The 23,004-nt window shown below is 49.5% G+C and overlaps 1 protein-coding gene across 33 annotated transcripts in view; it reads right to left on the reverse strand.

Annotated features, from left to right (window-relative positions):
• Positions 1 to 23,004, reverse strand: part of PRRC2B (proline rich coiled-coil 2B) — a 133,612-nt gene that overhangs the window by 26,521 nt on the left and 84,087 nt on the right. For 22 of the 33 annotated variants that reach the window (XM_063635707.1, XM_055270626.2, XM_055270628.2 and 19 more), the window contains 6 exons: positions 21,595 to 21,685; positions 17,514 to 17,706; positions 8,950 to 9,265; positions 6,254 to 6,447; positions 3,026 to 3,221; positions 285 to 501 (listed from right to left, as the gene is read on the reverse strand). In XM_063635707.1, the coding sequence (XP_063491777.1) occupies positions 285 to 501; positions 3,026 to 3,221; positions 6,254 to 6,447; positions 8,950 to 9,265; positions 17,514 to 17,706; positions 21,595 to 21,685 (1,207 nt within the window). The remainder of the gene's footprint in view (positions 1 to 284; positions 502 to 3,025; positions 3,222 to 6,253; positions 6,448 to 8,949; positions 9,266 to 17,513; positions 17,707 to 21,594; positions 21,686 to 23,004) is intronic. The other 11 variants (XM_063635711.1, XM_063635713.1, XM_063635712.1 and 8 more) reach the window with 3 other exon arrangements.

The following is a 23,004-nucleotide window of genomic DNA, read 5'->3' on the forward strand; positions in this document are numbered from 1 at the left end:
GGACTCCACCTGCTTTGCGAAGCCCCCACCCGCCTGCCCTGTGCCCAGGATTTGATGACCCCAGGACTTCTCCTTCACCTTAAGTCTCACCATCTGAAAAGAGCCTCTTGGACAAAGCATTCAAGCAATCCTCCTCCTTTCCCAGAGGAACCAGGAGTCCCTTCAAAGGAGCACGTCTCCCGTGGGCAGTGTCTCCTGGGATGGTAGCTCATCCCAGGGCCCTCTCAATTAGGACCTGGAGTCTTCCTTCAGTGGCAAGGCAGCAGGACCAGGCTTCATCTCACCTGACACGCATGTCCATAGCCAAGGTGTCACTCGACTTCGGGTGCGGGAGCGGGTAGCCCTTGCTCTGCAGTGCCACGTAGCCCTCTGGGCTCCACACAGGGGGTGAGTCGATGGGGGTCACTTTTCTTTCTTGGAGTGGGGGCACACAGTTCTGATCCTCAGAGCGACAGCCTGTCCCATTGAGGGATTCTTGGGGCATCATGGGCTTCATCAGTCCTGAAGAAGGCAAAGACTGATCTACATCATCTCATTTAGAAAGCCCTGCTCCAATCTCAGGGTCAACCAAAGGCCCAAAGAAGTTAACAGTTACCCTGACTGTCATGTGGATACAGCACCCCACCCACCTACACATCATAGGGCTCTTAATCTTTCCTGACCTGAGGACCTCTGAAGGCACACAAGCATGCACCCTGCCTGGTTCAAAGACCTGTGAAGTCCAAGGAAGGGGGCAAGAAAAGCACATTTGTCAGATATAGGATTGGTCCTTAACACTCACAGGACAGGGGATGAAGCCTTTCTATATAGGGCAGGGAGATACAACTGAGACACTGTTTAAAACAAAGACCCAAAAGGGCCACATCCTCAAAAGGCACATTAGATAGACACATGCGCTTTACTACTGGGAACAGACTGGCGGGTCTGTCTGGCCTGGACCAGGGCAGGGAAACAACTGTCCCCCTCCTAGGAATTCAGACTCTCATGCTTACTTTCATGGGGGTTTAAAGGACAAAGACTTCAGATTTCTACCTCCCCAAATGCTTTGCTAAGTCGAAGGTGCATGTTAGAATTTTCATGTAACCACTAACATATAGAAATGAAATGTAGAAGCAAAAGAAAAACAAGAATAGGACCAAGAAAAGGCAGGAATTAGAAGAAAAGGCATAGAAAGAGAAGAATAAGAATGGAATGCATGAAATATCATAGTTGGAATATCTAAATATAATAATCCCAATAAGGCTGGGCAGGGTGGCTCATGCCTGTAACCCCAGCACTTTGGGAGGCCAAGGCAGGTAGACCACTTGAGGTCAGGAGTTCAAGACCAGCTTGACCAACATAATGAAACCCCGTCTCTACTAAAAATACAAAAAAAATCAGCCAGGCATGGTGGCAGGTGCCTGTAATCTCAGCTACTCAGGAGGCTGAGGCAGGAGAAATGCTTGAACCCGGGAGGTGGAGGTTGCAGTGAGCAGAGATGGCGCCACTGCACTCCACCCTGGGTGACAGAGCAAGACTCTGTCTCAAAAAAAAAAAAAAAAAAAAATTAGCTGGGCGTGGTGGTGGGCGCCTGTAATCCCAGCTACTTGGGAGGCTGAGGCAGGAGAATCGCTTGAACCCGGGAGGCAGAGGTTGCAGTGAGTTGAAATTGCACCACTGCACTCCAACCTGCACGACAGAGCAAGACTCTGTCTCAAATAATAATAATCATCATCATCCCAATAAATCTAAAAGGACCAACTTTTGCAATTAAAAGTCATAGACTTTCAGAGTGGTAAAGCTATACACATCTTGTAGATACAAAGATACACTCCCAAAAAATAAGGGCTCAAAGAGGCTAACAGTAAAAATTGGAACAAAAGACTTCAAATACTTATCAACAGAAAACTAGAATTATTATATTGCTATCAAAGTAGGCAATAAAGATAGAAAGCACTATTAATGACAACAAGGATACTACATAAGGATAAAAGGAACAGGATACAGAAATTCTAAACCTGTATGCCTCCAGAGCGACAAAGCAAAAACTGACAGGCTCCCAAAGAAGATTTGACAAATCCATAATCATAGTGGGACATTTTAAAACACCTTTTAGTAACTGGTCAAAGGGATAAAAACTTGCAATGATGAAGACATTTGCCAACACAATTAGCATGCTCAACTTAATAGACTATCTCCAACCAGAGAATACAGTCTTTTCAGGCAAATGTAGAATGTTAAAAAAGAATTGCCATGGAAGAGGCTACAGAGAAAACCCAACAAATGTCAAGCAACCTAAGTCAGGAGTTGGTCAGCAAACTACAGCCATTAAACAAAACTCAGCCTGCTGCCAGTTTTTACAAGTAACGTTTTATGGAAAAACAACCATGTTCACTCAGTTACTATTGTTTATGGCCGTTTTTGTCCTACAACACCAAAACTGACTAGTTGATCAAGGCCTAAAAGACTTACTATCTGGTCATTAGTAGAAGTTTGCTGACCCCTGTATCACACAGACCATATTATCTGATCACAGAGCAACTACATTAGAAAGTAGTACCGCAAAGAGAATCTTAAAAGCCAGAAATTAATAAACTAAGCATATGATAATATTTTAAAGGAAATAAGAAAAGAAAAAGCAGACATTATTAAAATAAAACCCAAATAAGACAGAGGAATGGAGAAGCCCAAATATTGATTTTAAAAAGGCACTAGACAAACCTTGGGAAAGACTAATCAAGGAAAAAAGAGACAGCACAAAGAACATTAAGAATGAGAAGAAGGACAAAATGACACAGCAGAAATCTAAAATTAATTAAAGCAATTTATGATACACGATCTTCATGACTTTCCCAACAAATCTTTATGACAGAACTATTATTGTACCTACATTTTGCAAGTGAGTACTTTGAAACTCAGACCAGTCGCGTACTTGACAAAGAGCCAGACCAAAATCCAGGTGTATCTGCTTAACTCGAGATGACACCCTTGACCACCACGCTATCCTGGGTGATACAAGTATGGACCATTAGACCACAGTGCTTACCTGAGGGATGCAGGGCGGAGGGGTAGAAGTCCACCGGGGTCCGAGTGGGTGTGATGCGTGGGTCCATGTAGGAAGGCATCATCATCCACCTGGGATCGAAGCCCAACATCTGGGGGTGGTGTGGGTAAAAGGTGCGCTGGGGGTGGGACGGCGGGGGGTACACCGGCTGCCAGTGCTGCATCTTGTACAGCTGCTCCTGCCCGCAGAGAGAGAGACTTGGTCAGGCTGGTGCGGCCGGGAACAGAGATACCACCCAACATACGCCCTTCCAGCTTTCCAGCAGGCAGCAAAGAAAGCCCACCTAGAACAGAAGACCAAGGAGGGGAGGGATGGGCAACTGCTCAAGGGGAAGCCCCCAGTGTGTTACAGCTTGCAAGCTCAGGTCCCTGTCCAAGGCTGGTGGACAGCCATGCCATTATCACAGTGGAGGCTCATCTGTGCCTGCGCTACACGAGATATGCTAGGTTTTCACCTAGATCAGACAGACACTCCTGGAACCCACCAGCAGCCTCCCACAGAATGTCTGGACGTTGGCCACTTCTCTCCTTGTCTGCAGCAACCACCTGAGGTTAATATACCAGCATCCCTTCCCTGCTCCCTCCTGGCCTCTTCAATCCATTTTCCATCCTTGACTAGGGTGATCTTTTCACACAGACACCCCATGCCCAATAGGTCAACCTCTAGCTCAAAAGAGGCTTCAGTGGTTCTCCACCACTCTCCACCCGACGACCTAAATCCTACGAGGCCACTCGTGACCTACGGGGTTAAGGTGAGGGTTGGGTCCCGTGTGACTTTGCCCAGTCTGCCTCTCTAGCTTTGCCTCGCACGACTGGCCCTCTACTTTCTGCTCCATATATCCCTGCCACCCACTTCAGGCCACGGGAACACAGTAGGACCCCTAGGTAAGCGCCTCTTCCCTCCATCCCTAAACGCAGGTTTCCAGCTTAAACACGTCCTCCTCTAGAAAGCCTGTCATAACCCCCAGACGAGACCAGTTCTCCAGTTCTCTGCTCCCACAGAATGGCCAGTGCTCCTTTGTTGCACTCGCAGCAGCTGATGGATTTTACTGCTGGTAACCCTCACTGAACCCTAAGAGACTCCCTGTGCACCCTTGCCCACAGTACCACACTCGGGATATGGAACATTTGCACAAATGGGTAAACAAAGTATCAGTGAACTATTCCAAATCAAGGCCCTTGCCTGACTCAAGCGGGTTCATTTCAGACCCTGCTCTACCCCATCAGTGACCTCGGGTGCCAATTCCTAAAGGAACCCTGAATTGGCCTTGAGGTAGGACTCACTGCTGCATCACACTCTGAGGACGCCCAAGCGGCCTCCAGCACACACCCTTCCATTCCGGGCCGCAAACAAAAAGGTGGCCAACCCGCCTGGCAGTCTACAGCACATCCTGAGCTGATTTCCTGCACGGTTCTGTTGGCACCCTCAGTGCCTATTAAGAGCACTCAATAAATATAGCTCATCCATCAAGAGACTTGAGTCATTCATTCTCCCAGTCCACAGAGAAGGCCGTGGGCCTCCATCTCCCAGCTCCACCTCCTGTCTACACCCTAGGTCTCCAGGGAATATGACCAGACAGGCTGCCCTGGTGCGTTCAGACTTCCTTCTATTATTATTATTATTTTTTTTTGAGATGGAGTCTTGCTCTGTCACCCAGGCTGGAGTGCAGTGGTGCAATCTCGGCTCACTGCAACCTCCACCTCCTAGGTTGAAGCGATTCTCCTGCCTCAGCCTCCTGAGTAGCTGGGATTACAGGTGTGCAGCACCACGCCTGGCTAATTTTTATATTTTTAGTAGAGATGGGGTTTCACCATGTTGGTCAGGCTGGTCTCAAACTCGTGACCTCAGGTGATCTGTCCACCTCCCAAAGTGCTGGGATTACAGGCGTGAGCCACCGTGCTTGGCAATTCCTTCTATTCTTAAGGAAGGACTTACCCATCACTTCCTCCACACCCCAAGGAGTTACCTAGAGCAACTGTCACTGCTAGGTTTGGCACGAGTAATTCCAGAGCTCTCCCCCATCAGTAATTCTATACCCCAAGAACATGAGTAACTGTGCAGTGCTTGCCTACACTCCCATGCTCTAAAATCACATTAAAGGCAGTCCCTGGAATGCTCCCAGGGGCCCAGAGGAGAGAAGAGGCTGAGAAGTTTAAAGGTAATTAAGTGAGATACTGGGAAAAGCCTTAAGTCCTTGGTTTGTTTCTCCACGGCACACACATTTTGAAATATTTTCAGTTAATATTAGTAATAATTTACTGCACACCTTGCTGTTTGGTGTGCACTAAGTAATGTCTATGTATCATCTCAGTTTCCCACCAAAATGCACTATTCCTTAGTACTGACTACTGTGTTCCCTTACTTATTAGTACTCTAGTAGGCACAATTGCTGACGAGTGCTTCAAGACTATCAGGACCAGGAGAGATAGGTGGAATTACAACCGTTATCCACACAATCTTTAGGACAAAAAGTAGGTCCCTTTTAAAATTTATAAAAAACTGAAAGTTTTTTTAAACTTTATAAAAAGCCAATAATGGTGACACCAATAAAACAGTTTATAGACGTTATGGCATGAAACGCTGTGCCATGCTGAAAGGCAGGTATTCATTCTTCCTGGTTTACACATGAAGAAATATGGGTGAGAGGGGCATAACTGACCCGTCCAGGGCCATGCACAACTAGTTCAGCAGCAACATCAGGAAGGGAGCTGTCCAACTTGAAACCTGCAAACCTACATCCGTAACCCAAAGGTGACGTGCCTCTCTCGGGCAGCTCTTCAAACAGCTCACAGGCCTCCCTTATACCTTGGGAGGACCCCAGGGCGGGACACACTGTCCTCTAAGGAACGTCCAAGGTGCGCTGCTCTGAAATAAAACAACCAGACTGCACACTAGAAAAATGGAGCTCACTGCATACAGCACTAAATAGGTTTCTTAACAATATTAGAAAACAAGGTCAATAAACCACAAGGGCTGTATTCATTCCCAGGGACCTCCACCACTCAGAGAAATAAATAATGGCCAGGGGCTGATCTACCAAGGTCACAAGTTTTGAGGTACAACTCCTGACGTCCCCACTGGTCTTGGGGGCACATAAGAGGTATTCTGGCCTTTTTCTAAGTTGGAGGTGGGCGTGGGGACGAGGAGAGAAAACATCTGCTCGGCACTCAGGCCTGTTTATCACAGGCTTTTACCATCTCATCTGTTTACCTGCTGTTGTTGCTGCTGCTGGCGCTGGAATCGGGGAGGAAGGGACTTCTGATACTTGAACTCATGTGCAGGGGACCCAGCCTCTCTGGCCTCTTCCTCACTGCCGTTGCTCTGTGCCACTGCTGGGGACGCTGTGGGTGCCTCTTCTGGGAACGTGGTGGGGGTCTCTTGGGCAGGGAGGAATTCTGGGGAGCCTAGAAAATATACCAGCAGAGAAATGACACAGTGAGCTCACAGAAGCTCGGCCAACCAAGTGCTTACAAGCAAGTACTTCTTCCTGTTGGCCCGTACGCTCCACTGCTAGAACAGTCACACCCCTGAACCCTGGCCCTGTGCCAAATGCATCACGTACACAAGATCAGGGACTCCCCACAACACATGTGAGGAGGCTTCACCTGTTGTCACCTTACAGACTAGGACACTAAGGGTCAAGAGGTTAGATGACGTCCAGGGTCACACAGTCAGTGGCAGAGCTGAGATCTGATTTCAGGTGGAAGACGTTTTATTAAAAAGGACTAATAAGTAATAAGGCCAGGCACAGTGGCTCACACCTGTAATCCCAGCACTTTAGGAAGCTGAGGCAGGTGGATCACTTGAGGTCAGGAGTTCAAGACCAGCCTGGACAACATGGTGAAACCCCATCTCTATTGAAAGTACAAAAATTGGCCAGGTGCAGTGGCTCACACCTGTAATCCCAACACTTTGGGAGGCCGAGGCGGGTGGATCGTGAGGTCAGGAGATAGAGACCATCCTGGCTAACACAGTGAAACCCCATCTCTACTAAAAATACAAAAAATCAGCCAGGCGTGGTGGCGGGCGCCTGTAGTCCCAGCTACTCGGGAGGCTGAGGCAGGAGAATGGCGTGAACCCAGGAGGCGGAGCGTGCAGCGAGCCAAGATCGTGCCACTGCACTCTAGCCTGGGTGACAGAGTGAGACTCTGTCTCAAAAAAAAAAAAAAAAAAAAAAAAAAAGAGAGAAAAAGAAAGTACAAAAATTAGCCAGGCATGGTGGCGCATGCCTGTAATCCCAGCTATATGGGAGGTTGAGGTGAGAGAATCGCTTGAACCCAGGAGGCAGAGGTTGCAGTGAGATCACACCATTGCACTCCAGCCTAGGTGACGGAGCAAGACTCCATCTCCCAAAAAAAAGGACTGATAGAGAACAGCCATGAACTCAGTGACAGCCCACATATCCAACATCTGAACAGCAGGAACTCAACATATGGAAATGCTGTGTATGACTTCCTGCTGGCAAGGATATAAAAGAAAAAACATTTTTTTAAAAAAGGAAAAAAACAAAAACAAGAGAAAGGCTGTGTGACCTGGGCACATTTTTCAGGCTCTCCTTGGCCATTTCTTCATCTGCAAATAAGAATAACTACCATGTGTTCACCAAGGGCTTCTGTGAGAATTAATTACAATAATATACTGAAAACAGAGCCTGACAGGCAGAAAATGCTCAGTGCAACTTCCCTATAAAAGTGCGACAGTCCTCACTCAACCTTTAATGAAAGGAGGGAAGAAGGAAAACTAGAAATGAGTTCCCTGGCCAGAAGAGGCACTAGAATTCTCTAACCCAAGAAGCTTTCAGAGCCTCAAACATCCCCTTGTCTCCTAACAAGAGCTGATCTGAGTTTATTTAAGAAAATTACAAAGAAAACAGCTGATTATATTCTTTAAAACCGCTACAAGAGACACTCTGCATTACAGAGCACTGCTTAATTACTCTTAAATAGGGCCACGTTGCCCAGGCAAAGTGGCTCATGCCTGTAATCTCAGCACTTTGGGAGGCCGAGCCAGGTGGATCACTTGAGGCCAGGAGTTCCAAACCAGCCTGGCCAACATGGCAAAACCCTGTCTCTACTAAAAATACAAAAATTAGCTGGGCGTCGTGGCATGCGCCTGTAATCCCGGCAGCTCGGGAGGCTGAGCCGGGAAAATCGCTTGAATCCGGCAGGCAGAGGTTGCAGTGAGCAGAGATCACACCACTCCAACCTTGGGTGACAGAAAGAGACTCCGTTTCAAAAAAAAAAAAAAATAGGGCCACGTGATCCATTTCTTTTAAAATCAACACCAGGAAAAAATGTATTCTACCAAGCAAGTGGGATTATTTTTATTCCATGTTAAAGGATCTGTGGTTTTATTAAAGTCCGGAGCACATGTGTCTTTGGTTAGGCAAGGATAGTGATGATAATAGTGACGATGATGAGTATCATCAGTGAGTAGATGCATGGTTTCAATGTCCCAGAAACTGGAGCGTGCTGTACACCCCTCCGCGTGCTGGCAGGTACATACTCATCCCATTTCACAGATGAAGAAACAGGCTTCAGAGAGGTGAGGTGCTCACTAGCTAGTTTAACAAGTTCAGATGGGAGAAGGAAAAAGGGCTGAAAAACTACCTATTGGGTACTATGCTCACTACCTGGGTGACAGGATTGTTCATACCTCAAACCTCAGCATCACACAATGTACCCCCTGAAACTAAAGTAAAAGTTGAAATTATAAAAAAGAAGTTCAAACAGGATCAGAACCCAGGCACTTGACCCAGGCCTATGCTCTTAATAACTGATGCTTCCCAATACGATCTCGTTGTAAGCCATAGGTTCTGCTAGCTAAGAAGGAAGGCAGTTGCAAGTAACAAGCCGAGGACAACAGGCCAGGGTTTCCAGTTGGTGGGAAGATGGCCCAGCTCTTACCTTTGCAGACAGCAGGGCCGTTTTCCTGGGGAGATGCCTTCTCAGCACTTGGAGACCGGGGCACTTCCTTCTCTGTCTGCTTCCGGGCCTCACCTGCCTTTCGTGCCTGCTTACACTTCTGGTCCAGCTGCTTGAGTTTGGCAGCACAGGCGGCCAGCCTCTCTTCCCGGGCTCGGCGCTCCTCTTCTTCCCGGCGCTTTCGGGCTCGCTCCACCGCCTCGGACATCTCTGACTGAATGAACTTCTGCCTCGGTGGGGGCTTGTCCTCCTTGTCCTCGATGGACTGTTGCCGGAACATGCTGCCCATTGAGGACTTCTGCCAAGAGAATGTCTCTGAGATAAGGCGGTGGGTCCCGGACCCGGGATACAGGGACCACTCCCACTTTGGGATCAGTTCTCCTCCCAAGATCCTCAAGCACCTTCAAGAGACAGCACAGGTGTGTGGCAGACAGAGCTGGGTTCGAATCCTGCTCTGGCCTCTGCTGTATGTGGAATGTGGTTTAGGCCAAGTGCCAACTCTCCACACCTCACTTCCTTGTTTTTAAAATGGGGACAACAAAGGAAGCTCTGAGGATTGTGAAGGTGAAAATCATGTTTGCAAAGCAACATGTGACCCACACGCGAGAAACACTCCCACCACTGCTGATGGGCATGCAAGCTAAGGGCCTCCAAGGTTAAGAACCGGAACAGGAAACCACACACTGATCATTCCTGGGTCACGAAAACTGCTGCTCCTGCCCGCACAATACATAAACCCCTGGGTAGAAAGAGCCCTAGGAAAATGAAATTCACTGCCAGACATAAAGCTTCGAAGTGATCTTTATTAAGCATGTCGGCAGGGCGCGGTGGCTCACGCCTGTAATCCTAGCACTTTGGGAGGCCGAGGCGGGTGGATTACCTGAGGTCAGGAGTTCGAGACCAGCCTGGCCAACATGGTGAAACACCGTCTCTACTAAAAATACAAAAATTAGCTGGGCATGGTGGCGTGCACCTGTAGTCCCAGCTACTTGGGAAACTGAGGCAGGAGAATTGCTTGAACCTGGGAGGTAGAAGTTGCAGTGAGCTGAGACCGTGCCACTGCACTCCAGCCTGGGCAACAGAGCGAGACTCCATCTGGGGGGAAAAAAAAAGGCATGTCTAGCCAGAAACAGTAGCTCATGCCTGTAATTCCTACACTTTGTGGGGGCCGATATGGGGGACTGCAAGAGCCTAGAAGCTTGAGACCAGCCTGGGCAATATGGTGAGGCCCCGTATTTACCCCCTACCACCCCCCAAAAAAATATGAAAATTAGTTGGGCATGAGCACATGCTTATGGTCCCAGCTACTGAGCTGAGGTGGAAAGGATGACTTGAGCCCAAGAGGCTGCAGTGAGCTGAGATCACATCACTGCACTCCAGCCAGGGGACAGAGCTAGACCTCGTAAAAAAAAAAAAAAAAAAAAAAAGAAAAAGAAAAAAGAAAAAAAAAGCATACCTAAAAAAATCTCTTTTGGATATTTATCCGTTTCTGAGTTTCTTACTGGTTGCCAGCTACTGGACAACCAGAGTGCCAAAGACGAAAAGTGAAAAGCTCGACACTAGGACCCTTTGTCACTGGTCTGCAGGGGTCAAGGAGCATGCAGACCTGGCAACAGGACAAATGATGGACAGCTGTCACCTGAGCTCCAGCCACTGAAATTCTAATGAGATCTGAGTATCAGAAAAAGACAGAACTTCCTATTATGAATGCTAGTAACATAAATGTATACAGCTGTCAAAAATCAAACGAAAGAAACAGGATCTAGGCCTTTTCTTGTAGGTGAGTTATACTTCAGTAAAAGAAATATACAACAAACTTACTGTAGTCAAGGAGTTTCTAAAAATTAGTTTATCATAAGCCAGAGGTAAGTACTATAATCATAAGATTATAAACTTCCAATTTAGAGGCATGAAGGTACATTTTATATAATATCATCAGAACCGAAGCGTGCAGTTTCCTTTCACTTTGCCATCAAACCTGAGCGTCTATCCATACCTTTCTAATGGCTGTGTATTGATCAGTTCATGGCTCATACCAAAATCTGCCTATCTGCCTTTATCCCATGGGATTCAATACACCACTGCACATAGCCTTCACGCCTAGCCCTGATTACTTCCTTCAGATAATTTCCTGGAAAGGAAATAATAGACTCAGAGGGCACAAGACCTTTGATGTGCCTTCCTAAAAGGCCCTGATATTAGCGATCATTTTATAGACTAAATGTTCTGCAAAGCAATTTGAACTGAGACCTTTTTTTTTTTTTTTAGACGGAGTCTCACTCTGTCGCCCAGGCTGGAGTGCAGTGGTGCAATCTCGGCTCACTGCAACCTCTGCTTCCCAGATTCAAGCGATTCTCCTGCTTCAGCCTCCGCCTGAGTAGCTGGGAATACAGGTGCGCGGCACCAAGCCTGGCTAATTTTTGTATTTTTAATAGAGATGGGGTTTCACCATGTTGGTCAGGCTGGCCTAGAACTTCTGACCTTGTGATCCACCGCCTTGGCCTCCCAAAGTACTGAGATTACAGGTGTGAGCCAATGCTCATTTTCTTAAAAATTGAGACCATTTTCTTAAAAATTCGGTCAGAAGAGGCTGGGTGCACTGGCTCACGCTTGTAATCCTAGTACTTTGGGAGGCCGAGATGGGTTGATCACCTGAGGTCAGGAGTTCAAGACCAGCCGAGGCAACATGGTGAAACCCCATTTCTACTAAAAATACAAAAATTAGCTGGGTGTGGTGGCACATGCCTATAATCCCAGCTACTTGGGAGGCTGAGGCAGAAGGACTGCTTGAACCTAGAAGGTGGAAGTTGCAGTGAGCCAAGAGCACACCACTGCACTCCAGCATGGGTGACAAAGTGAGGCTCTGTCTCAAAAAAGAAAGAAAGAATGAAATTTGGTCAGAAGATGCCTTGGATACATAAATTTAGTAATATAGATTTCATCACTGTTGATGTTCAGTTAATTTACAGTGCTGTTATGAGTAGGTTAAAGTGAAACCGTTTGAATACTGATCAGCACTACTTCTTGACTGGTGAAAAGGAAAAAAAAAAGGGAATACTGAGCAACCTCAACACGTGAATGAAAATGTGGATTAACTGCAGAAGAATTTCCAAGAGCAGTGGCATTGTGTCTATTTTGTTTCACTTCTGTATCTCTTGGACCCAGCACATATGTATGTACCTGGCATACAATAAATATTCAATAAGAAGACTGCAGCTAAGGGGCATTTTCATTTTATAAGAATGTGGAATAGGAGCCTTTCAATAGTAAACAGTAGGCCGGGCGCGGTGGCTCACACCTGTAATCCCAGTACTTTGGGAGGCCAAGGTGGGCAGATCAGGAGTTTGATACCAGCCTGGCCAACATGGCAAAACCCCGTCTCTACTAAAAATACAAAAGTTAGCCAGGCATGGTGGTGCACGCCTGTAATCCCCCTACTCGGGAGGCTGAGGCAGGAGAATCGCTTGAACCCGGGAGGCAGAGGTTGCAGTGAGCCAAGATTGCACCACTGCACTCCAGCCTGGCAACAGAGTGAGACCCCGTCTCCAAAAACAAGTAATAATAAACAAATAGCAAAGAGCATTGAAAATAGCAGGCTTTACCAAGTGTATTCAAAGTCATGACTCTCCCTTCCCCAGCCCTCCCAGTCCTCAACAGTCCAGTCCCAGAGTCACTAGGTGTGGCAATGCAAGCCAGGAGCCTGGTGCCAGGGAGTGCTGGCAGCTGACTGCACTCCAAATGGTTAGAACCCAGGCAAGGGGAGGAGGGCATGCACATGGAGGTGTGGGGCTGGAGCCCAAGCTAGATGAGGGGGACATTCATAGGCAGAGTTGGCCCAGCAGGGACATTCAGGGCATCCAGGAGTGGGGACAATGACATCTGAGTGGGCAAGGAGGGCATTTGTGCAAGGCAGAGAGTGTGGCAGCAGAAATGAGATTGGTCATACACAGGGAGACTGACCAAATAAGTATAAATACGAGGGACGATGAGAGACAGATTCTCACTGTCACAGAAAGGAGGTGCAAACATGCACCGGGAGGAAGTGGAATGAAGTCTGTGGAACTGGAGGTATCAATGAGAACACAGTTTCCAACATGGACAGGTACAGAAATAATACAGGTATGAAAGTGTGTATTTGTGCACACACGTATACCTACACACATCCCTTGCAACTGTCCACTGAGGAGGCCCGGGAGCAGTGACACCCCAGCAGCAAGGAGCCTGCTGGGTCTCAGACACTGGTTTCTAAATATCATCCTTCGCTAAGAGGAACTAGGACTTCCTGGAGAAAGGGCAGATCCAGGACAAGACAGGTCATGCAACCGGGAAAGATGAAGGAAGGCCTCCAAAAAGGATGGAGAACAGGTAAAAAGGACACGCACTGGCCTGAAGGAACTACCAATGGCCAACTAGGTGAGAGTAGGTTACCACCCACTGATGTAAATAAATGAGTAAACTAAAAGCTTGATCAGGCTTCCTTCCTTCCTTCCTCCCTCCCTCCCTCCCTCCCTCTCTCTCTCTCTCTCTTTCTTTCTTTCTTCTTTCCCCTCTCTGGCCCAATCTACTCGGCTTGCTGCTGCCCCCGCCGCAGACTGCCTGGGACTGCCGGCGCGCGCCACCGCTGCCTGCCTTTTCCCCTTTGGATGCAGGCACGCGTTCGCCATCTTGGCCACGCTGGTCGCCAGCCCCTGACGCCGAGTGCTCTGCCCGCCTCAGCCTCCCGAGGTACTGGGAATACAGACGGAGTCTCTCTCACCCAGTGCTCGGTGTTGCCCGGGCTGGAGGGCGGTGGCGTGGTCTGGCCTCGCGGCAGCCTCTACCCCCCGGCCGCCTGCCTTGGCCTGCCAGGGTGCTGGGATTGCAGCCCCTGCCCGGCCGCCGCCCCATCTGGAAGGTGGGGAGCGCCTCTGCCCGGCCGCCCCGTCTGGGAGGTGAGGAGCACCTCTGCCCGGCCACCCACCGTCTGGGAAGTGAGGAGCGCCTCTGCCCGGCCACCCACCATCTGGGAAGTGAGGAGCGCCTCTGCCCGACCACCCACCGTCTGGGAAGTGAGGAGCGCCTCTGCCCGGCCACCCACCGTTTGGGAAGTGAGGAGCACCTCTGCCCGGCCACCCACCGTCTGGGAAGTGAGGAGCGCCTCTGCCCGGCCACCCATCGTCTGGGAAGTGAGGAGCGCCTCTGCCCGGCCACCCTGTCTGGGAAGTGAGGAGCGCCTCTGCCCGGCCGCCCCGTCTGGGAAGTGAGGAGCGCCTCTGCCCGGCCACCCATCGTCTGGGAAGTGAGGAGCGCCTCTGCCCGGCCTCCCATCGTCTGGGAGATGAGGAGCGCCTCTGCCCGGCCGCCCCGTCCGGGAGGAAGTGAGGAGCGCCTCTGCCCGGCCGCCCCGCCCGGGAAGAAGTGAGGAGCGCCTCTGCCCGGCCGCCCCGTCCGGGAAGAAGTGAGGAGTGCCTCTGCCCGGCCGCCCCCGTCTGGGAAGAAGTGAGGAGCGCCTCTGCCCGGCCGCCCCGTCTGGGAAGTGAGGAGCGCCTCTGCCCGGCCACCCACCGTCTGGGAAGTGAGGAGCGCCTCTGCCCGGCCGCCCCGTCTGGGAAGTGAGGAGCGCCTCTGCCCGGCCACCCATCGTCTGGGAAGTGAGGAGCGCCTCTGCCCGGCCACCCATCATTTGGGAAGTGAGGAGCGCCTCTGCCCGGCCACCCTGTCTGGGAAGTGAGGAGCGCCTCTGCCCGGCCGCCCCGTCTGGGAAGTGAGGAGCGCCTCTGCCCGGCCACCCATCGTCTGGGAAGTGAGGAGCACCTCTGCCCGGCCTCCCATCGTCTGGGAGGTGAGGAGCGCCTCTGCCCGGCCGCCCCGTCCGGGAGGAAGTGAGGAGCGCCTCTGCCCGGCCGCCCCGCCCGGGAAGAAGTGAGGAGCGCCTCTGCCCGGCCACCCCGTCCGGGAAGAAGTGAGGAGCGCCTCTGCCCGGCCGCCCCGTCCGGGAAGAAGTGAGGAGCGCCTCTGCCCGGCCGCCCCGTCCGGGAAGAAGTGAGGAGCGCCTCTGCCCGGCCGCCCCGTCCGGGAAGAAGTGAGGAGCGCCTCTGCCCGGCCGCCCCGTCCGGGAAGAAGTGAGGAGCGCCTCTGCCCGGCCGCCCCGTCCGGGAAGAAGTGAGGAGCGCCTCTGCCCGGCCGCCCCGTCCGGGAAGAAGTGAGGAGCGCCTCTGCCCGGCCGCCCCGTCGGGAAGAAGTGAGGAGCGCCTCTGCCCGGCCGCCCCGTCCGGGAAGAAGTGAGGAGCGCCTCTGCCCGGCCGCCCCGTCTGGGAGGTGAGGAGCGCCTCTGCCCGGCCACCCATCGTCTGGGAGGTGAGGAGCGCCTCTGCCCGGCCACCCATCGTCTGGGAGGTGAGGAGCGCCTCTGTCCGACCACCCATCGTCTGGAAAGTGAGGAGCGCCTCTGCCCGGCTGCCCCATCTGGGAAGTGAGGAGTGCCTCTGCCCGGACACCCATCGTCTGGGAGGTGAGGAGCGCCTCTGCCCGGCCGCCCATTGTCTGGGAAGTGAGGAGCGCCTCTGCCCGGCCACCCATCGTCTGGGAAGTGGGGAGCGCCTCTGCCCGACCACCCATCGTCTGGGAAGTGAGGAGCGCCTCTGCCCGGCCACCTGTCGTCTGGGAAGAAGTGAGGAGCGTCTCTGCTTGGCCGCCCCATCTGGGAAGTGAGGAGCCCCTCTGCCCGGCCGCCCCGTGTCTGGGTAGAAGTGAGGAGCTCCTCTGCCTGGCCGCTCCGTCTGGGAGGTCTACCACGGAGGCCAAAAGCAATGTGGGGGCTGGACGTGGTGGCTCACGCCTGTGGTCCCGGCACTCTGGGGGGCGAGGCGGGTTGATCACTTCGGGCTAGGAGTTCGAGACCAGTCTGGCCAACTTGGCGAAACATGAAGAATACAACAGACAAACCAACCAACCAACTCAATGACAACAAAACAGGTCTACCCTGGAGTCATACTCTAATTTTTTCTATTTTCCTCCCTTTCTGATCCTTTATCCCACTTTCTTTTTCTTCCTCTTCCTTCTCCCTCTTCTTTGTCAAAAAGAGGATTGAGTTATTATCACTGATCCATATAAAGTCCCTCTCTCATTTATTTTAACTCCCACCCCCATTTCTATTCCCCGACTTCCCATGTGCAACCTTCCTAATATGTTTGATACGCATCTTTTTGTTTGTATGTATTTTTAGAAAATGTTTATTGTTTTTGTATGCAAAAAAAAATAAAAAAAAAAATGTAAAAGCTTGATCAAAAACGAGATGTTCAGTCTCAAAGTTTCTCCCAACAAAATTCTTATCAACTACAAATAGGGAAAAGAGTAATTCTACAGCATAAAACCTGGCAGGCACCCCGTTAATCAAGAGACCGAAGTGCACGTAGCCAGAGGGGGACAGGATGAAGTCATGGTTGCCTTGGTGGGATGAAAGGAGAAAAGTCAGGTCATGCCTGAAGATCCCTGCCAAGGATGGAAACCGTGGACTTCTTCACAAGAAAGATGATGATAAACCCAATTTGAGGGGCATTCCACTGGCTTGTAATCTTCCAAAGCCTCAAAGTCATGAAAGTGAAGGAAAGGCTGAGGAACTGATCCAGACTAAAGAAGGCTAGAGGTGTGTGATTCTGAACTGGATTATTTCGAGTAAGGACATTAATGCGACAACTGGTAAAAGCTGAATGGAGCCTGCAGATTAAACGACAATCAATTATCAAGGCTAATTTCCTGGAAGTCACTGTAGTTACCTGGGTGGAATGTCTCCATCTTGGTAGGAAACAAGTACTACAGTGTAAACAGTCTCATCAGGTTGTCAACTTACTGTTCAATCAGTTTAGAAAAAATATCGTTTGTAATGTACTTCCAACATTTCTATCACTTTGAGGCTGTTTTAATCATTTCTTTGGCTTTTTTTTTTTTCTTTTGGAGATAGGGTTTCACTGTGTTGGCCAGGATGGTCTTGAACTCCTGGTCTCAAACGATCCCCCTGCCTCAGCCTTTCAAATTGTGTGAGCCACCATGCCCGGCTATTTCAATTTTTTTAAATTAAAACAAGAGGACAAACACAGTGGCTCATGCCTATAATCTCAGCACTTTGGGAGGCTAAGGTAGGAGGATCCCTTGAGCCCAGGAACTCAAGACCAGCCTGGGCAACATAGTAAGACCTCGTCTCTACAAAAAATGAATGAAATGAGCCAGGTGTGGTAGCACACCAGTAGTCCCAGCTACTCAGGAGGCTGAGGTGGGAGGATTGCTTGAGAGTGGGAGGTAAAGGATAGAGCAAGACCTTATCTCAAAAAAAGTAAAAACAGCCGGGCATGGTGGCTCATACCTGTAATCCTAGCACTTTGGCATCACTTGAGCTGGAGTTTGAGACAAGCCTGGGCAACATAGTGAGACCCTGTCTCTATGAAAAAAATATTTTTAAAAAAGCAGAAATATAAAAATGAAAAAGAAATGCCCACTTAGGACTTTTTAGAAACCCAGCCACTGAACTCAATGAAGTACAAATACATAGGACAGCCAAGGGCCCTTGGTACCTGGTAGTCAGGGCCTGCTGCCCAGCCATGAAGCTTCCTGGACGGTGGCTGAGGGTCTGGTGCCTTTCGGACGACACGGGATGCACCCACTGCTTCAGCCCAGTCCTTCGCTTCCTCTTGAGTCCGCTTAGCGTCTGCACTGTCTGCAGAGCTCATTGACAACTGCCGCTGCCTCCTAGGGTCCCAACTGTTCCTAGGACAAACCACATTTGATGTTAAGTTTTTGCAGTCAGGCCAAGCATGTCTGATGTCACTGGTCAGAGGCCTTGGGAATTCCAAAGTCAGCTGTCCATATCATTTTCTTCATTAGAATGGACCACCACTCCCACTACTTCCATGTGAATTCCACAGTTCAGCCCCACCATTTATCAAGTCACTCTCATAAACAGAGCCCCAGGCAGGATGTGTCACACTATTTCACTGATGCAAAAAAAAAGTCCTCATGATCCTCACTTTAAAGCAAGCTTGTCCAACCACATGTGGCCCAGGATGGCCCCGGGCTTTGGATGCAGCGCAACACAAATTCGTAAACTTTCTTAAAACATTATAAGAGGGCCTGGGCGTAGTGGCTCACGCCTGTAATCCTAGCACTTTGGGAGGCTGAGGTGAGCTATCACGTGAGGTCAGGAGTTCCAGACCAGCCAGACCAACATGGTGAAACCAAGTCTCTACTAAAAATACAAAAATTAGCCAGGTGTGGTAGCAGGCACTCATAATCTCAGATACTAGAGGCTGAGGTGGGAGAAGTGCTTGAACCCCAGAGGTGAAGGTTGCAGTGAGCCAAAATCGCAGCACTACACTCCAGCCTGGGCAACACAGCGAAACTCCGTCTCAGAAAAAAATAATAAAAACACATTATGAGGTATTTTTTCGTGACTTTTTCATTTTAGCTTATCAGCTATCATGAGTGTTAGTGTATTTTATGTGTGGCCCAAGACAGCTCTTCCAGTGTGGCCCAGGGAAGCCAAAAGATTGGACACTCTTGATTTAAAAAGTCAGTAGCTGAGTCTCATTAAGGTTAACAGGGCACCCCTCACAGGGAGGAGCTCACAGATTTGAACCAGGACTCCCAGGTGTGTGTCCATCTCCTTTTGGTACAGCTCCCTCCCTATGCTCTGCACAAGCCAGTTACTCAATAAATGCCCCTCAAAAGAACAAAAGATGACTACTAAACAGTGCCACAATAAAAAGAGCAAGAGGAGACAAGCAGAGCCCACACAGCATGGAAAAGGAGGAGGCATTCCAAAGAGAGCTGCAGAGGTGGCTGGACAAGAAGGGGATGGGTGCCATGCTCGTCTGGACGCCTCACAGTGGAAGCAATGGTGCTGGGGCAAAGCATTTACAAGGGCCTGGTAATACCGCAGATCACAGAAAAGCTGGAATCAGGGATGGCAGATGTGTGGGCCTGTGTGTCTACCCACGCACATGTACGTGGCGAGGGAGGGAAGACGAGGCAGGTAACACGGCTTAGGAGATTACAGAGGGGACAATGGTGATTCCGACTTGACTTTGTGAGAAATGGAGACCACGGTAAAGCTGCTGACCTGTCTAAAAGACCTGTGTTTTTAGAAGATGACTATGGGCAGGGTGTGAAGGACGGGCCATGGAGGACAGGCTGAAAGGATGGAGATGAACTGGTGGACCCATGGATGGTCTGGAAACGGAGGAGGTCCCAGTGGCCCCAGAGAAAATGAAAAGAGGAGACAGAGTCAGGGCAAGTTTTGGGAGCCAATTGTGTATGAGGAAATAAAGATGCCAAATAAGAGATGGACGCATGCACTAAGTCTCTACCAGGTCACCAACCAGCTCAGTGAACGTGAAAAAAAAGAGCAGGTTTCGGGAGGAGATCGTTCGGGCACTGTGATTTTGAAGTGCCCTTGGTCAAAGTCAGGGGCAAAACTGTCTCCAAAACCAATGTCCAATTCCTTCAGGGGAATATACAGTTCCCATCGCCTCAAAGAGACAAGGAACAGAGTGTCCTACTGCTCCAATCAGTCTCTAAGAGTTTATGTCTTTGCCTTTGATTTTAATTCTTGATCACAGCTCCTTCTGAGATTAGTGTTCCAGAACTGACCCATAGGTATGTCCCGACTGCATCCAAAGCTTCAGCTGAAATCAAACAGCAAATTACAGAATTTCTTTTTTTGTGTGTCATCAGAAAAAGAGTAGCAAAGGTTATTACCAACTCCTTCCAGAAGATGGGCACTTACTTTAGGAGCTTTTAAGTGAAGGATGAAATAACAAAGAAAAGGATGACTCACAGATTTGACTAAACAAATATTCAGTTATTGACAAGAAAACAGAGAAAAATATTTGCAAGACAACAGCAAAGCATTAACATCTAAACAATATAAAACATCACATTTTAAAGGAAAGCAGTGATAAATGTGAAGGAAACAGGCATTATACAAAGGAAGCAAAGGACAAATTCTTACTTGCTAGTACTCAAAAAATACAAATTATGACAACCATAGGTATGATTGTTATTATTAATTTTTTGAGACAGGGCCTTACTCTGTCACCCAGGCTGGAGTGCAGTGGTGCAATCATGGCTCACTGAAGCCTCGACCTTCTGGATTCCAGTAGTCCTCCCACCTCAGCCTCCTGAGTAGCTGGGATTATAGGAGCATACCACGCCCAACTAATTGTGGGGTATTTTTTTTTTTGAGGCGGAGTCTCGCTCTGTTGCCCGGGCTGGAGTGCGGTGGTGTGATCTCAGCTCACTGCAAGCTCCGCCTCCTGGGTTCATGCCATCCTCCTGCCTCAGCCTCCCGAGTAGCTGGGACTACAGGCGCCCGCCACCACGCCCAGCTAGTTTTTTGTATTTTTAGTAGAGATGGGTTTTCACTGTGTTAGCCAGGATGGTCTTGATCTCCTGACCTCGTGATCCGCCCGCCTTGGCCTCCCGAAGTGCTAGGATTACAGGCGTGAGCCACCGTGCCTGGCCATTGTGGGGTATTATTTTAAAAGTACTAGCAAATGCTACTAACATTATGAAAACTGGAGGGATGAGAGTACAATGCAGTATTTTCTAAAGGAAATTAAGCAAAACTAAACTAGTCCAAGGAAATGATCCAAAAAAAAAAAAAAAAAAAAAAGAGACAAGATTAACATGGTCAAATAAATTCAGGAAAGCTGGCATGCATTCTGCTTCTTCACCTCCCCAGTGCACTTAATTGTTTGTTTTTTTTCTTTGAGACAGAGTTTTGCCCTGTCGCCCAGGCTGAAGTACAGTGGCACAATCTTGGCTCACTGCAACCTCTGCCTCCTGGGTTCAAGCAATTCTCCTGCCTCAGCCACCCAAGTAGCTGAGATTACAGGCATACGCCACCACACCTGGCTAATTTTTGTACTTTTAGTAGAGACGGGGTTTCACCATCTTGGGCAGGCTGGTCTCAAACTCCTGACCTCAAGAGATCCACCTGCCTCGGCCTCCCAAAGCACTGGAATTACAAGCATGAGCCACCATGCCCAGCCCCCACTGTACTTTAGCATGTTCAAGCCTCTGAGGAATTTGGAGTGAAGAAAGAAGTTGAGGCTGGGCACAGTGGATCACTTGAGCCCAGGAGTTTGAGACCAAACCTGAGTAACGTGGCAAACCCCATCTCTAGCAGAAAGATAAAAATTAGCTGGGTATGGTGACATGCATCTGTGGTCCTAGCTATTCGGGAAGCTGAGGTGGGAGAATCGCTAAGCCCAGGAGATGGAGGTTGTAGTGAGCTGACATCGTGCCAAAAGAAGTTGAGCCCATGGAGGTTTCCCAAACTTGCTTGGCCACGGAAGCCTTTTGGGGCACAACAGCCACAAGCAACCCATGAAGATGTGGTCTGCGTAACACACTTGGGGACACACTGATGCGGTGGTGAAGAGGCCGACTATGCACAGGACACAGTCACACCTGCAGGCAAACCCTGGCTCCCCTCCTTCACAGCCATCATCAATAGCTGTCACCCCCAGAACAAAGTGGAAACAGCATCTGTCTGCCATTCCAGGTTGCTATGGAAACTGGGAAATGCTCTGGGCACACAGCAACACTGAGCAGGGATGCACTCATGCTGATAGGGCAGGAACGAGTCCTTACCACTTTGGCCTGCTGTCCTTCACAACTTCTTCTTCCTCTTCATCATCGCTGAACTTCAGTTTCTCAGAATAGTCCACTTCTTCATGGAGGCCTACAACAGCAGGAGGGCCCAGGAAGAATGAGAAAGAATGAAAAAGTCAGTGGTGGCCAGGCGTGGTGGCTCACGCCTGTAATCCCAGCACTTTGCGAGGCTGAGGTGGGCGGATCATGAGGTCAGGAGTTTGAGACTAGCCTGACCAACATGGTGAAACCCCGTCTCTACTAAAAATACAAAAATTAGCTGGGCGTGGTGGCGTGTGCCTGTAATACTAGCTACTCAGGAGGCTGAGGCAGGAGAATCGCTTGAACGCAGGAGGCAGAGGTTGCAGTGAGCCGAGATCGTGCCACTGCACTCCAGCCTGGGCGACAGAGTGAGACTCCGTCTCAAAAAAAAAAATAAAAAGAAAAAGAAAAAAGGAAAAGAAAAGGTCAGTGGTACCCAGGCACCATCGGAGAGGTTCCTTTGGCCAGGAATCTCGCTATCCCAGCAGAGGAGCTGAGTCAACCACCTGGCTGCCTCCCCCTGTGACTGAAGGGCAGTTTTGGCTTCTGGTAAGAGCAGGGCAACTTGGTTAGACTAACCCTCCCACAGGTAACAATTTTTAAATCTGAATAATATATCTTTAAAATCTATTTCAAGGCCCAAGAGGATGAACAAAGCAGGCAGAAACCAAGTAGTTGTCTACCCTTATAATACAGAAGCTTGACTTGTGAGATTTGTGAGTTACCACTTGCCCGAGGCACTGATCAGCCCAAGTGGCTCAGATGGCAGAAAGTATCCATCACAGAGGATAGTGTGAACAGAGTGTGGTAGTTCCACACAATGGAATATTATTTGGTCATAAAAAAGAATGAATACAAACACATGCTATAACATAATTAACTGTGAAAACCTTATACTAAGTGAAAGAAGCCAGATAAGAAAGGCCACATACTGATTCTATTGAAAGGAAATGGGCCGGGCGCAGTGGCTCAAGCCTGTAATCCCAGCACTTTGGGAGGCTGAGGCGGGCGGATCACGAGGTCAGGAGATCGAGACCATCCTGGCTAACACGGTGAAACTCCATCTCTACTAAAAATACAAAAAATTAGCCGGGTGTGTTGGCGGGCGCCTGTAGTCCCAGCTACTCGGGAGGCTGAGGCAGGAGAATGGCGTGAACCCGGGAGGCAGAGCTTGCAGTGAGCTGAGATCGCGCCACTGCACTCCAGCCTGGGGGACAGAGCAAGACTCCGTCTCAAAAAAAAGAAAGGAAATGTCCAGAATATGCAAATCTATAGAGGGAAAGTAGATTTATTATTGCCACAGGATTAGGAGGTGGGAGAGAGCGCCTGCCAACAGGTATTGGGTTTCTTTTTTGAGTGATGGAAACA

The sequence above is a fragment of the Symphalangus syndactylus genome, chromosome 3 (genome assembly GCF_028878055.3).
Source record: "Symphalangus syndactylus isolate Jambi chromosome 3, NHGRI_mSymSyn1-v2.1_pri, whole genome shotgun sequence".
NCBI classification, from domain to species: domain Eukaryota; kingdom Metazoa; phylum Chordata; class Mammalia; order Primates; family Hylobatidae; genus Symphalangus; species Symphalangus syndactylus.